The 16,620-nt window shown below is 41.9% G+C and overlaps 1 protein-coding gene across 3 annotated transcripts in view; it reads right to left on the bottom strand.

Moving 5' to 3' along the window:
- Window positions 1-249: 249 nt before the first annotated feature.
- The window catches only part of CLIC5 (chloride intracellular channel 5), a 313,960-nt gene continuing 297,589 nt past the window's right edge, over window positions 250-16,620 (bottom strand). The window contains exons 4-5 of one of the 3 annotated variants that reach the window (XM_063115947.1): window positions 2,733-2,914; window positions 250-1,057 (exon numbers count right to left, since the gene is read on the bottom strand). In XM_063115947.1, coding sequence (XP_062972017.1) covers window positions 890-1,057; window positions 2,733-2,914 — 350 coding nt within the window. In that variant the 3' untranslated portion in view covers window positions 250-889. The remainder of the gene's footprint in view (window positions 1,058-2,732; window positions 2,915-16,620) is intronic. The other 2 variants (XM_063115946.1, XM_063115945.1) reach the window with 2 other exon arrangements.

Genomic DNA, 16,620 nt, shown 5'->3' with positions numbered 1-16,620 from the left:
CGTCTCCCAAGCATATGAGAACAGGATGTGCTTCCAAAGATGCTTCAAAATCTTTCTCATAAAGTTTGCCGGGGTGGGCAACCTCTGACCTCCAGAGGTTGTTGGATTACAAATACTATCACCCCTAGCCATTGGCCATGCTGGCTGGGATTGATGGGAGCTGAAATCCAAAAGCATTTGGAGCCCCACAATGGTTGCCTTTGCCTGTCCTAGAGCTCTACACACACCCCCTTATGATAGTGCCCATTTTCTCGCTGTTAGTCCTTCCACCTTACTAAAACAGGTCACATCGAGGGTCCAACAAAAAAGTTTTGAAACATTCATATTCTACTGTATATTGAAATTTCTATGTAAAGAATGTATCATCAACAGCTGTCTGTTAATCAAAGCAAATTGTTTCAAAACACTGGACTTAAATTATAATATTTCTTCCAACTTGTTGGTAAAGAATTCAGAAATGTTTTCTTCTGTACATTGCAATCTTACATTTTCTAACAGTCCAGCCAACATAATAAAGGAAATTGAAATCTAATTTCATGCGAGCAGCCATCTACTTGTGCAATGGGGATTTCTCTTCTTATCCTCCCTCCCCTGCAGCCCACCCCCGCTACTACTCAAACTCTGCTCTGGAAAGTACCACGACCCTCCAGAGCAAATTTTGAGAGTCTGTGCATAGGGCTATGGGGGAGGACGGGGAATCACCCCTCTCCCCATTCCACTAATGGAAGCAATTCCTTCAGAGGGAGGAATTCATTGGATACCACCCAAAGATGTCATCCAGAAATCATAATGTATATTACATCCATTCATATTATATATACGAAGGCATTGCAGAGAAGCATCTGAGAAACAGGAATTATCTGGAGAAAATGGTTCTTGCAGGTCTTGATTAGGATTTGCTAAGCCGTTTGGCTACATCTGCATATGCTAATTCAATTTCTTTGTCAGCAGCACAAGTGTTAATGAATTCATCTCGAACATATGCATTTTTCAGGTATCGCCAAAGTCCTGTCATCTCTGCTGGGAACTCATAGTTTCGATATTTCTTTGTTACAATCTAGAATAAAGACCCAAACATCAGATTTTAATACAACATAAACACATTGATTAATCGGTTTTGTTACACACAAACAAAAGGAATAAAATTATACAAGGTCTACAGTGGATATTATACAGGAGACCAGAGCTGGCTCTCTCAACCTGTGTATTTTGTGCTCGGTATTTCAGTTGAAATTATTGAGAACTTTGACGTGCTCCAGAGCCTTAACTCATGCCAAAAATGTCAGTCACAACTTTCTCATCTTAGCCCTAGATCTGTCTGGGACTCCTGTTTTTATTTTTGTTTTGTTTGTTTTGTTTGTTTGTTTTTTAAAAAAGATGTGCAGAGAATATTGGAGCTTGTAGGAATGTTGTAGGAAAACATATTACTTGGGTAGTCATGTCCTTTCTGTTGCATGAATTCTGTAGCTGCCATCTTCCAAGATGGCTGATGCATGAATGGGGATATGCAATGGAGTACACATAGAAAGCTAATTTTACTGGCAAAATATGGGGTGTGTGTGTTAGTCAACATGGGTGAAAGAACTATTATTACTAGCCACAAATTCAACCAATATGGTTAACTCAGGGGCAGACAACCTTTTAGGGCCATAGGCACATTTGGCAATTTGAGACGCTTTCCTGGCAACCACCACAAAGGGCCTGCCATGAGAGGCATAGCAAAGGACAAGCGATCTGCCTATAAGACAGAGGTGGGTCTGAGTCCAAATCAACTCCTTTGAACCTTAAGAAAATGTATTTTTTTAAAAAATGGGACGAGTGAGGCTTGTCTGCTCAGGCAACTCTCCAGGTTCTCAGACAGGCAATGTTCTTTCAAATAAGCCATTACATGATTCTTTTAATTGCAGAGGCCAGGGGTTGACTCTAGAGCCTTCTACACGCACAAATATATGCTCTACCACCAAGCTACATCCCTTCCCCTAAGGGACAAAACCTGTCTTTTTGCACAGTCCCCATTCATTTTAATTCTATGTGACTTGTATAGGAGATCTTCCCATTGGATTATGCCCCATGCTGATTATTTAAGGAAGATTTAACGTCTAGATTTGTATATTTCAGTCACCAAACTCTAGCTATTTGATAAGATATTGTAAGGCGAATGCTATCCTGGGCATCAAGTAAGATCCTTTGTTAAATTGCTTGCTTGCTAGTTATTAAGGGTGATCAAGTGGTATTTCCTCACTGGGCGTCAATGTTTAGTAGATATTATCTCAAAGGCCAAAAGGAGGCCATTTACTGAATTTGGGCAAAGTCAGCTATGATTTTAACTGGGCTGGATGCAGCCTGGGATGCTATCAGGGGTCCATGGCAATCACTTTGGGATCCTCATGTAGGATTAGTAGTTATCCTGCCTGCTTTAGCAGACTGCCTGATCCTAGTGGGCTTTACTGGTACATTTGTAAATATAGTCACCATAAGTCTCCTGTGCTCTCCCTAGCATCCAAAAGAAACCTAATCAAGGCTGCAATTCTATTCACAGTTACCTGGGCAAAAGTCCCCTAGAACTCCATGGGACTGACTTCCCAATAGACATGCATAGGATTGCACTGTAAACCTTGTAACACTGCTCCTGTTCTACTCTCTGCTTAGGGGAAAGGGAAGCATGCAACTAGGTGCCAATTGCATTTTCCTCTCAGATCTGGTTGCCTCTCATGAAGTTGAGAGCTTTTCACCTTGACAACATGAAGCTTGGGTAGAAGGTTGCAGTCAGCTAGGGTCAGCTCATCCCCATCCAGAAACGTGCGTTTCGAAGCCTTCTCCTCCTCTGTGCTACTTGCATCTATCTCTTCAGGTAGAGGATTTCGCAAATAGTCATCCAGCTTCTTTAAAGCCTTTGTTAAACCTCTCTCCAGACCTTTATCAAGAAACAGATGAAGAGAAGAAGCAATTAAAACAGAACTCACGGTAAACTCTGCAGCCATAAGGAGAAAGCTTTGGACCAGTTGTGGTGGCAAGGCCTAGAATACTAGCGCACCCTCTGGGCGAGGGACCTGCATGGGCTGTTATGGCAAGTATTACTGGTCTCTCCTGCTAAGGGCTGGCAGTGGGATAGACCATGACAAGATGAAAGAAATGAAAAGGCATTTGGTTGCTGGGCAACTATTATTTATTTATATCATTTGTGCCTTGTCCTTCCTCCAAGGATTTCGAAGAGTCACCAGGCTGCACATTTCCTCACTCTGCTCCGCTTCACTGCCTACAAACTTGTGCGATGAGGAAACTTGCACTGCCATGGTGTCACATCACATGTTTTGTAGTACTAGTCATTGTTGGGGGAGAGAGAAGGAGGAAACTAAATGGGATTTCCAACCAGGTCTCCATGGGTTAAGTCTAAATCCCATGTAGTATACACCACACTGGGCACATTATCACATCTTTGGTTACTCAAGACTACTGCATTAGGCTTCCTGTCATGTGCAGTGCAATCACAAGTTTAGTAGTGCCTCTGTACCCCATCATAGAATTATTATTTTTGAACATTTCCCAAAATGCAGAATGAATTTCAGCTCTCTGTTCCAGGAGTTCTCTCTCCTAAAATATTACAGTTCTAAAAATCTGCTTGACTTAAAATAAAAAGAACAAAATCGAAACCTAGCTCAGTATTTGTTTACCTTCAAACAATTTTAAGAGGTGGAAATGATCTACCAGGAGCTTAAATCTGACTGACAACTGACAACTGATCTGACAACCGATTCAGAATAAGGAAATGCTGTGAGAGAGTCATGATGACCAGATGGGATCTCCATTCCAACAACAAACACATTTTGGTTAAGGCTGCAATTCTATATACACCTACCTAAGTCCCACTAAACACAGTGGGCCTTACTCTTGAGGGTTGTCCCACACATCCTTTGTCAATGGATTTAAAATATAAAACATTTGGCCCTCTAAGTCAGACATTGACTAAACGCCAAAAGCTACAATCAGATCTACCACACACAGAGAATCTCTGTTGATTTTGTTGGAGATCCAGCCTTAGAATAACTAATGTCAGGATGTTCTTGCCTGTAGCAGAAACTGCAGAATTATCATGCTCATATTTCTGTCCTTGAAGAGGCACAATGCCCCCTCTGATACTTGACCAGCTCATGAAATACACCCAGGGTCCATAGAACAGGGGGGTCAGAGGGGCCTAAAGTCTCTCTCAGTTGCCCAGGGGCTTGAGACCCCTGGCCCAGGAATATTACACAAAAAGCCCTGCCCTTGTGGACCAGCTAATTAATAGAATCATAGAATCATAGAATAGTAGAGTTGGAAGGGGCTTATAAGGCCATTGAGTCCAACCCCCTGCTCCATGCCGGAATCCACCCTAAAGCATCCATGACAGATGGTTGTCCAGCTGCCACTTGGAATGCCTCTAGTGTAGGAGAGCCCACCACCTCCCTAGGTCACTGGTTTCACTGTCGTATTTATTTATTTATTTATTTATTTATTTATTTATTTATTTATTACATTTTTATACCGCCCAATAGCCGAAGCTCTCTGGGCGGTTCACAAAAATTAAAATCATCATAAATCATCATATGATCATCATAAAATCATCATAAATCATCATCGTAGAGGGAGAGGTGGAGCCCTACGACCCAGCAAGTGACAGCAGCATCTTGATTGCTGTGCCTTGGAAGCAGAGCTTCACTGCGGAGAGATGCCAAGCTGAGAGCTAATTTGTTAAGTATATGAAAAGAAATACTTGCTTAGTCATTAAAATTGTGTGTGTATGGCTATTTCAGGGTTAAACAGAGAAAGTATATCTGTGGGCAATTACTTTGAGATAGAGGCTGTTCTGGGAACCTTGCCAAGATTCTAAGTTAGCCTCATCACAGCTGTATGTAATGTAGATAAGAATTGTGTAGATCTGTATATAGTTTCTCACTTGTGTAAAATGGAACTGATCACTGCTTACTGATCACTGCTCTCTGTGTATGCCTCAGTGTGCTGATCTGAACTGAACTGCACAGAAGCCTGAAGGAAATAAACCAGCTCTGCTGTGTAAGACCTGCGTGATGTGTGTTTGTTTCTGAGCACAAACAGAGTTCCAGAAGGAGAAAAGTTCTGGCACAATAACCCAACAAAGGTTATGGGCCCAGCCCAGTCAAGTCCAGTCTAGCCTAGACCAGCCTACGCCAGCCTAATCCAGGCAGAAGAACCAGAACTTGATGGGAACGGTGCAGTATCAGAACCAGAACCAGGAGTCTGCTAAAACAGAAAACTGTTGATGAAGGAAGACATCAAGCTAAAGCCAGTGCTGCAAAGTGAGGAAAAATCTCAGTCGGCTGACTCTGAGGAGGACTCTGAGCAGGAGGACGGTGAGATACCAATTCCTAAAGCAGAGGAAATGGCAGGAGCTAATATGTCTGGTTTGCATCAATTGTTAGAAAAGCTGAATGACTCTAACTATGCATTATGGTCTTACAAAATGCAAATGTATCTGATTCAGGCTGAACTGTGGTATGTAGTCACAGAGGATCCACCAGATAGAGCAGATCCACAGAATGCTAAATGGTTTAAGGACGATGCAAAAGCAATGGCAGTTATTGCATTAGCTGTGGAAGACTCTCAAATTTCCTTCATTCAGTTTTTGAATACATCAAAAGAGTGCTGGAATGCGCTACAAGCTGTATATCAAAGAGAAACAGCGGGCAGTAAAGTAATTCTAACCCGGAAACTGTATGGAATGAAGCTGAAACTAGGGGAGTCTATGTCAAACCATTTGAAAAGCATGAGAGAAATCTTCAATCAACTCAGGGCACGAGGGATGGAGTTTACAACTATACACCAAGTCTATGTGATTTTGTCAAGTCTTGATTCATCGTACGACGCGGTTGTCACCATGATGGAAAGTCAAGAGGAGAAAAATTTAACCCTCGAGTATGTAGCTGGAAAACTACTGGAAACCTATGAAAGAAGACAAGCTTCAAAACAACAGAGCCTTAAACTTCCTGTGGCTGAATTTCAACAAAGCCATAAATCTTCTGACGTGGTGGCTGCATTAAAGGCAAGGAAATGCTTTAACTGTGGTTCCACAGGACACTTAAGGCGGGATTGCAACAACAAGAAGAAAAAGCAGTCAACAGCAAAGTGGAGAGAAGAAAACAACATGAATGAAGCTGAATCAACAAAGAAGTGTCTTCTAGCAAGAGTCAAAGAGACAATGAATCCTTGGTTTTTGGACTCTGGGGCTTCAATAAGTATGGCAAAAGACAAACTTTCATTTGTAACCTTGGAAACTTCTACTTCAAAGCAAAAGTGTGTTACCCTTGCAAATGGAACAAAAATCCAGATTTGTGGTGTGGGTAATGTATATTTTGATTGTCTGGGAGTTGAACTACAAAGTGTTTTATATGTACCAGAATTAGAAACAAACCTTCTAAGTGTGTTTCAGTTAACAGAAATGGGGTATGAGGTTTGTTTTACTGAAGAAAATTGTACTATAAAACAGGGAAACAAGGTGTGTGTGCAGGGAATAATGAAAGAATCTTTGTATGTGATTAATACTTGTACAGAAAATGAAGTTGTAGCCAGCAAAGTCACAACAAAAACAATAGCCAATTGCAAACCACACCAAGAGTGCATCCATTTAACTCATAAAAGGTTTGGTCACGCTAACTATAAAACAATTTCTAAGATTCCAGAATTGTGTGAAGGGGTGAAAATCAAACCATGTTCTAACTATGTAGAATGTAATGTATGCAGTGAAACCAAGTGTCATAAGTCAAACATTCCAAAACATAGTGAGAGAACAACAAAAAGAATTTTTGAATTAATTCATGCAGATCTTGCAGGTCCTTTTGAGACAAGTCAAGGAGGAAACAGATTTTTCTTGTCTATTGTTGATGATTACAGTAGATTTGGATTTGTGTATGTGTTAAAACAGAAGAGTGAAACTTTTGGAAAGTTTAAAGCCTTTGTTAAGTGGAGTAAAAATAGATTTAAAGAACCTATAGCTAATCTAAGAACGGACCGGGGAGGTGAATTTCTTAGCAACCAATTTAAAAAATTCCTCAGTGATGAGGGTATACAACATGACCTTACTGCTCCATATTCACCATTTCAAAATGGAGTTGCAGAAAGGAAAAACAGAACCTTGCAGAACATGTTAAGAGCTCTATTGAAAGAGTCAGGATTGTCTAATCTGTTCTGGGCAGAAGCTTTGTCCACCTCAAATTATTTGTTAAACAGGCTTTACCACTCTGTACATGAAAAAACCCCATATGAAATGTTTTACAAAAGAAAACCTAGAGTGTCACATATACGGGTTTTTGGAAGTAAATGTTTTGCTCATGTTCAGAAAGAAAACAGACCAGGAAAGCTAGCTCAAAGAGGTTTGGAATGTAAACTGTTGGGATATGATACACAAACAAAAGGCTATCGTTTGTGGTCTCCATATCACAAAAGTGTAATTGTGAGCAGAGATGTAGTTTTTCATGAACAAATGCAGGAAACAAAACAGTATGTAAGTTTGCCTGTAGAACAGAAAGCTGTAGAAACAGAAGAAATTCCTGAACAATCTCAGCAAGAGAGGGAGGGGGGAGAAACTGTAGAGGAGGAAACTATGCCTGTAACTATGCCAAGACGATCAGAAAGGGAACGCAAAGCTCCAATTCGTTATTCAGATGAATACCAAAGCAAACAGGTTTCTCATAGAGCTTTACTAATAGCCTATGAACCTACTTCATTTGAGGAAATTCAGGAGATGGAACCTACAGAAGCTCAGGGCTGGCATGAAGCAATGTCAGAGGAAATCAGAGCAATGAAAAAAAAAATGAAACGTGGGAGCTAGTACCTTTACCTGAAGGTCGTAAAGCCATTAACAGTAAATGGGTATTCAAAGTAAAACAAAATGAGGAAGGACAGGTGGAACGTTCAATGGTAAAACACAAAGAGATGCTTTTAAAGCTGGGTCTCAGATTGTAACACAATTTAAACAACATGCGCAAGAGGAGGACTGTTAAGTATATGAAAAGAAATACTTGCTTAGTCATTAAAATTGTGTGTGTATGGCTATTTCAGGGTTAAACAGAGAAAGTATATCTGTGGGCAATTACTTTGAGATAGAGGCTGTTCTGGGAACCTTGCCAAGATTCTAAGTTAGCCTCATCACAGCTGTATGTAATGTAGATAAGAATTGTGTAGATCTGTATATAGTTTCTCACTTGTGTAAAATGGAACTGATCACTGCTTACTGATCACTGCTCTCTGTGTATGCCTCAGTGTGCTGATCTGAACTGAACTGCACAGAAGCCTGAAGGAAATAAACCAGCTCTGCTGTGTAAGACCTGCGTGATGTGTGTTTGTTTCTGAGCACAAACAGAGTTCCAGAAGGAGAAAAGTTCTGGCACAATAACCCAACATAATTTCCCAGTTTGCATGATTGTGGCATGGTTAAAAGTCACAGTGGCTTGTTAACCCCACTGCACATATTGGTTGCAAGCCATCTGAATTCCTCTATTTACTTTTGCTGGTCTGGCCTGGCTTGCCATGTTGTCCGAACTCAGGAGACATCATTTGATTCAGGGGGCAGGTTTGCTGCCCCCTCAAACAAACTATGCCACCTGGGTTCAGGCCAGTGAGTGTAAGTAGGAAAATCCAGATGGTGTGCAACTCGCACATGTATCAGGGTTAACAAGACACCGTGCAAACTAGCCCAATGTGTGAAGGGAGGGAGCAAAGCCTCATCTTGATGAGCATGGGAGGGAAGCACAATGCTCTTATTCTCCACAGTATGATGAAATCGGCTCTGCTCTGTCAATGTTACATGGCAGAGCCAGCCATCCCTAAAACCCATCTTTTCAGTGCTGGGAAAAACATACTTCCAGGGGGTGAGGGGAGGGGGGAATCCCATGTCACCCATGAGAGAGGTTTGATACTTGCCCCTCTCCAGGCTCCCCCTGCTATGTTATTTGAAAGGGAATGGAAATGGGAAGGAACTAATGAGGCAGATCTCTACTTTTATAAACCAGAGATGTGCAACTGTGCAACAGCGAAGTAAAGAATGAAAGCTCCCTCCAGAAATGCACAGTTTTGGATAAGGATTGGAGTGAACTAATGCAGCATCAGAGAAGCTAATTCACAGAACATCAGAAGTAAAGCAGCAATAAGGAAGTGCCCAATTATGGCTCTCAATGGAACAGGCTAGGAAAAGGAGTGCTGAGGATGGGTAGCCCCACCCCTTGACCACACCATGGCCAGGTTACTGGCATGCCCAGGATTTAACGGTAAGGAATACAAGGGCAAAAGAATTGACTTTCAAACTACTTTTTCATTGGCACTTAACCTCTATCAGGGCTCATCTACACCAAGCAGGATATTCCATTATGAAAGCAGTATATAAAAGGCAGGAGCCACACTACTGCTTTATAGAGGCATTGAAATGCACTGCAGGAGCCACACTACTGCTTTATAGTGGTACTGAAGTGCACTGACAACTGTTGGGGCCCATGACACATCTACACCAAGCAGGATATAACACTATGAAAGTGGTATGAAGCAGTATATGGTATGTGTCATGGGCCCCAACAGTTCTCAGTGCACTTCAATACCATTATAAAGCAGGAGTGTGGCTCCTGCCTTTTATATACCGCTTTCATAGTGGAATATCCTGCTTGGTGTAGATGAGCCCTCAGAGCACAAAAGCTCTTCAAAACAGTTTCAAATAAATGTTGGAGGGGGTGTCAAAGGACGATACATTTGTTCACATGTATTGGTCGTGTCCTCTGGGGAGGCATTTGGGGACAAAGTGTTCAAAGAAATTAACAATCTGAACAAATAAACAGCAACAAGACTCTAATATATTTTTTAATTTGGGGGTATTTTTCCAGCAAGTAGCTTGGATACAGAGGAGGATCAGAACCCCACTGACAGGACTACAAAACAGTTACAGTGAGTATACTGTAATTTGGAAATGCTGCAGCAAATCAAGGGAAGGAATTCATCACTCCCTTTAAAAGTGAACTCAGATGTTGAGTACCAATAGATATACAGCCTAAATAGGGCTGCTAAGTAACAAGAGAGGAACCCCAAAGTTTGCAGGAGTAAATAACATCTTTTTAAAAACAGAGAGGTAACTCTCCTCAAAATAATCCATCGAGGACTAAGCATCCTCAGTAATCACAGAATGCTGAGTGTAGATTGGAGAAGACACATAGAAAACAGGGTGACTAGCCTGCTTGGAACACCAGCATTAGTGAATTATCTATGGACATTCTAGGAAAGAAGGATGGAGAACAGCAGAACTTCCCTCCTGTCGGAAAAGCTGGCAACTTTTAACCTGACAAAAAGAAAGAGCAAAGAGAGAGAAAGAGGAAATCCTTTCAACCTGTACCACCCACCACCTGGCTCCTTTACCGCATTTTGGGCAAAACCTAAAATACAGCGCACAAAAAACCACCCAACCACATCTAATACTATATAGCACAGCAAGGGACGGCCTTAAGCAGGGGGAGAAGGGAGGGAGGCGAAAAAGAAAAAAGTTTTTCCTTTATCCCTTTTCCAGTCCTGAAACTCATCCCCCGCCCCCGCCCCCACCCCAAGAGGTCTAAAGAGCACTACAAGGCCCTTGTTCCAAGCTGTCTGGAGACACTAAGAGGAGCACTTTATAGGATGGGAATACAAGGTAACATTTTGTTACAGGTCACTTCTAAAAGCAGGGATATAAAGTAAGTGAAGCACTGCCATGTTTCAAACAAAAGTGTTACTATCCCATATTTAGTCAGTTCCTAAATTACATTTTTACACTGACATTCGACTGTCAGATTAATCTCCTTCAGCTGCATTTTTCTATGCAAGCCCACATTGGGCGGGCACAAAAAAAAAGTCATTGTTAGGGCAACACTGGAAACACTGAGAAATCTCTTTGCTTTTCAACCCTCAACACCTGAAGAATAAAAGATTTTCTTCTCATGGTCAGGAACAAATATTATTTCACTATAAACTCCTTTTCAAAATCAAATTATTTATTTAACTTAATTTAAGTCAATTTGATTTTTGAAATCCTGGCTCAACAATGGTGGCCATCCTCTGATCTCTATATTGGACCATCTGCTTTATATTTTCAATTTGAGGTTGCAGAGCAGTGGGCGTGGAGCAGTCCTGGCTTGGTATTCTACGCCCTAAAGCAGGGATGACCACCTTCTGTATTCTCAGGAGTCCCTCAGTTTCCCTAACAATAGCAATAAGGCAGGAAATGCATTTTGCCAGGCAAATTGCCTCCTTTGCACTCATAGCTGGTCTGGCTCCAAAATAAGGGCCCCATCACATCTACAGTAGGTCAAACAAGCGGCTCCCGCCGCTTCTCTGTCACCGCTCCCACATCGCTTCCTGAAAACAGGAAGTAATTAGCCCTCTTCAGTCCAGTAGAATTTTTCTTGGTTTTTTTTACGGTGCTACAAAGGCCAGAAAAGGTTTCAGGTATGAAGTACGCCTACTCGGGAGTTACATACAAAAAGCAGATGAGAAACATTACAAGTGAAAGGGTGGAAAACCTTTTCACCACTTCTTTTTTTAGAAAACAAACAAAAACAATTTTGTAGGCCATTTGGGGGGGGGGGCAGATAAAATGTGTTTTGGGATTTAGATCAGCCCTGGGTCACCAGTTGGCTAACTACATTTTAGAGTACAGAACCAGAGGTATTTTTCTGAGGATAATCTTATTCAGTAAACTCACCCAATGAAGGCATCGATCAACTCACAGAATAAAGAGTCATCTTATAGTAGGATTACTCTAGCAATACAGTAAGTCGCAGATGCTTCCTACATTTTTGTAGGAAGCAATATACTATTGGGCGGTATAGAAATGTAATAAATAAATAAATAAATTTATTTATTTATTTTAAATTTATTTAAAATAAATTTTAAAATTTATTTTAAATTTATTTATTTATAAATAATTTATTTATTTATTTATTAATAAATAAATAAATTTATTTATTTATAAATAAATAAATAAATAAATATTCCTAAGGCAATACAGGACCAGGACAATGTGGAACATCTTTGTTGGTTAAAAGCACTCCATCCTCCCAATCTGAATTTGGGACTGAAAGACCCAGGAAAAATGTGGATGCATGGAGGTAAATTATAAGAAAGAAAAAATTGTGACATTGCACAGCATCATGACTGATCATAGAATCATAGAATCATAGAAACATAGAATAGCAGAGTTGGAAGGGGCCTACAAGGCCATCGAGTCCAACCCCCTGCTCAATGCAGGAATCCACCCTAAAGCATCCCTGACAGATGCTTGTCCAGCTGCCTCTTGAATGCCTCTAGTGTGGGAGAGCCCACAACCTCCCTAGGTAACTGATTCCATTGTCGTACTGCTCTAACAGTTAGGAAGTTTTTCCTGATGTCCAGCCGGAATCTGGCTTCCTTTAACTTGAGCCCATTATTCCGTGTCCTGCACTCTGGGAGGATCGAGAAGAGATCCTGGCCCTCATCTGTGTGACAACCTTTTAAGTATTTGAAGAGTGTTATCATGTCTCCCCTCAATCTTCTCTTCTCCAGGCTAAACATGCCCAGTTCTTTCAGTCTCTCTTCATAGGGCTTTGTTTCCAGACCCCTGATCATCCTAGTTGCCCTCCTCTGAACACGCTCCAACTTGTCTGCGTCCTTCTTGAATTGTGGAGCCCAGAACTGGACACAATACTCTAGATGAGGCCTAACCAGGGCTGAATAGAGAGGAACCAGTACCTCACGTGATTTGGAAGCTATACTTCTATTAATGCAGCCCAAAATAGCATTGGCCTTTCTTGCAGCCATATCACACTGTTGGCTCATATTCAGCTTGCAATCTACAACAATTCCATGATCCTTCTCGTTTGTAGTATTGCTGAACCAAGTATCCCCCATCTCGTAACTGTGCATTTGGTTTCTATTCCCTAAATGTAGAACTTGGCATTTATCCCTATTAAATTTCATCCTGTTGTTTTCAGCCCAGCACTCCAGCCTATCAAGATCACTTTGAAGTTTGTTTCTGTCTTCCAGGGTATTAGCTATCCCACCCAATTTTGTGTCATCTGCAGATTTGATCAGCGTTCCCTGCACCTCCTCGTCCAAATCATTAATAAAAATGTTGAAGAGCACTGGGCCCAGGACTGAACCCTGCGGTACCCCACTCGTTGCCTCTCCCCAGTTTGAGAAGGTTCCATTGATAAGTACTCTTTGAGTCCGATTCTGTAGCCAACTGCGAATCCACCTAATAGTTGTTCCATCTAGCCCACTTTTAGCTAGTTTGTTAATCAGAATGTCATGTGGTACTTTGTCAAAAGCTTTGCTGAAGTCAAGATATATGACGTCCACAGCATTTCCACGGTCCACATGGGAGGTTACCTTATCAAAAAATGAGATCAAATTAGTCTGACAGGACTTGTTCTTGACAAATCCATGTTGGCTTCTAGTGATCACCGCATTGATTTCAAGGTGTTTACAGATTGACTTCTTTATAATCTGCTACAGAATTTTCCCAGGGATGGATGTCAGACTGACTGGTCTGTAGTTCCCAGGTTCCTCCTTTTTGCCCTTTTTGAAGATAGGGACAACGTTAGCCCTCCTCCAGTCGTCCGGCCCCTCACCCGTCTTCCATGATTTTGCAAAGATAATAGACAAAGGTTCTGAGAGTTCTTCCGCTAGCTCCTTCATTACTCTTGGATGTAGTTCATCGGGCCCTGGAGATCTGAACTCGTTCAAGGAAATTAGGTGTTCTTTGACCATTTGTTTATCAATCTCAAACTGTAATCCTGCCCCCTCAACTTCTGCTTCACTTTTTCCAGGGGGGGTCAGGCAGTTGAACCACCATTTGTTTCCTCTGTCTTTTACTACTCACATATCAGAAGAAAGCCTTTTTATTGCTTTTAGCATCCCTCGCTAATCTCAGCTCATTCTGAGATTTAGCCTTCCTGACGCCATTTCGGCACTTCTGTGATACCTGTCTGTACTCTTCTTTTGTAGCCTGGCCTTCCTTCCACTTCCTATATGTATCCCTTTTTGTTTTCAGGTCATCTCTAAGCTTTTCGTGGAGCCACATTGGTTTCCTCTGTTGTCTTCTATCTTTTCTCCTTGTTGGAATTGTTTGTAATTTCCTTTTTTAAACATTGATGGTGCTATATATATCCCACCCATCCTGCACTCCTTTTCTCATTAGGCTCATTTGCCATGGCACCTTACTTATCATAGTTCTGAGTTTATTAAAATCAGCTTTCCTAAAATCCAGAGTACGTGTATGCCTACACTCAACTTTTGTCTCCTTCATAATCAAGAATTCAAGTATGATGTGGTCACTTTCCCCCAGAGTTCCCGTAACTGCCACTTTATCCACTAAGTCATCCCTATTGGTCAATATCAAGTCAAGGATTGCCGATCCTCTAGTTCCTTCCTCCACTTTCTGTAGGAGAAAGTTATCACCCACACATGTCAGGAATTTCTTGGAAGGGCTGCTTTTGGCAGTATTGGTCTCCCAACAGATATCAGGGTAATTGAAGTCCCCCATCACTACTACATCACGCTTCCTTGAAACACTGGCAATTTGTTTCTCAAAGTTTCATCCTCGTATTCTCCTTGACTGGATGGTCGGTAGTAGACTCCGATTATCATGTACTTTTTATTCCTTGCCCCATTTATTTTAATCCAGATGCTCTCGATGGGGCTCCCAGTCTGATCCGCCTGTATTTCTGTGCAGGAATAGGTATTTTTAACATATAGTGCAACTCCACCTCCCTTTCTATTTCTTCTGTTCTTTTTGAACAAGTTATATCCTTCAATTGCAATATTCCAGTCATGGGAGTCATCCCACCAAGTTTCAGTTATACCTATCAAGTCGTATTTGCCTTCAAGTAATAAGAGTTCAAGTTCGTTCTGTTTGTTTCCCATGCTCTGGGCTTTAGTATATAGACATCGAAGACCATGTGTTTTATAGTCTGGCTTTGTTCCTACATTGTTGCGGACACTATTTGGGGGCACTATTGGAGCTGTTCTCTGTACTGTGGTGCCTTGGCTTTCATCCATTGTTGCCTCGAGGTTTACATCTCCCGCCCCTGTAAGATTCAGTTTAAAGCCCTCCTGATCATGCTGTGGCCTTCTTTCCAGCCCTTGTGAGGTGCAACCTGTCCCTTGCCAGCAGTCCATGTTCCAAGTAGCGTAGCCCGTGGTCCCAGAATCCAAAACTCTCACGACGGCACCACCTTCGTAGCCAGTCGTTCATTCGGAGTATTTTTCTTTCCCTTTCTAATCCTCTTCCAAGAACCGCGAGGATGGATGAGAAAACTACCTGGGCCCCAAAGTTCTTCAGTTTCCTTCCCAGAACTTCAAAGTCTGAAATGATTTCTTTGTAGCTCTGCTTGGTGACATCATTTGTTCCCACATGGATGAGAAGAAAGGGGTATGTGTCCGTGGGCTTTATGAGCTTTGGTAACCCTTCAGTCACATCTCTAAACTGTGCTCCAGGGAGACAGCACACCTGGCGAGTCCATGGGTCTTCACGACACACTTGGGTTTCAATCCCACGCAGCAGGGAGTCTCCCACAACGACTACTCTTCTCTTCTTCTTGGTTGACCTACCTTCTGCCTCTTGTTCATTGTTGCACGGTGTCTCCTGTACTTCTTCCTCTGCAAACTGTCCTTCAGACTCATCCTCCAGAAGCTGAAAGCAGTTGCTTAACTCTAATGGTTCCACCAGTGCAGAATGCCTTCTAGTTCTTCTGCTCCTAACTGTCACTCTTTTCCAGAGAGTTTCCTCTTCATTGGCTTTCCTCCCCTCAGCATACTCCACTTCTGCTTCAGCTGGCTGTTGCTCTTCAATCTCATGTGCTTCTTGTTGCTGTTGCAGTTCCACCGTTCGTTCTAAGTGTTAGCATAGTTGTCTAATGTTAGCATAAGTGTCTCCATTTTTAAAAGGAAACTGTGAAATACACCAAGCAAAATGTCATGATGTCCTGTATATGAGAATGTCTCCTTGAGTGCATCCTTCTTATCTAACATAAACAAGAGCTCTGGCTCCAGTGCTCTGCTGTGTCAAAGTTAACTTCTCTAACCTACTGTCAGGCCAAAGGTATTGTTTACAGAATTGTTTAGCATAATTAGCTATGCCCCAGTGTTATGTTCTGATTGGTTAATGCTGCTACTGGGCCCTGCCCCTTGCAAGCTCAAATACTGTACTGTATTCCCTATGTCTTTTGTCTGATTGCTCCCTTTGAAGAGACCAGGCCTTGATTACTAATCAATAAAGCGCTTTTGAACCCTCTGTCGCTGGAATGGTGGAGTCGTGCTTAAGGGCTGTTTGGATTTCGTCCTTGGGTGAAAAGAACATTGATCTAACAAATGGCGCCTGACTCGGATCTACCCCATGTCGGATTCATGCCTGCCAGTGGAACGGAGGGCCTAGATTGAGGAAGCGATCGCCAAGAGATTTCTCTTGCCTCTAGTAGGTTGAATCGTGCACTGTGCAGACATGGAGACCGAATTGACGGGACCATTCGAGCCAAGGTTACAAAATCGACTCCACCCGACAGATGGAAGGGAACAGGCAACAACAATTTGCAATCAGACGTGATAAGAAAGGGCAAAGACAGG

This window comes from Elgaria multicarinata, chromosome 2, assembly GCF_023053635.1.
Source record: "Elgaria multicarinata webbii isolate HBS135686 ecotype San Diego chromosome 2, rElgMul1.1.pri, whole genome shotgun sequence".
NCBI lineage: Eukaryota > Metazoa > Chordata > Lepidosauria > Squamata > Anguidae > Elgaria > Elgaria multicarinata.
This window is presented reverse-complemented; position numbering and strand designations above follow the sequence as displayed.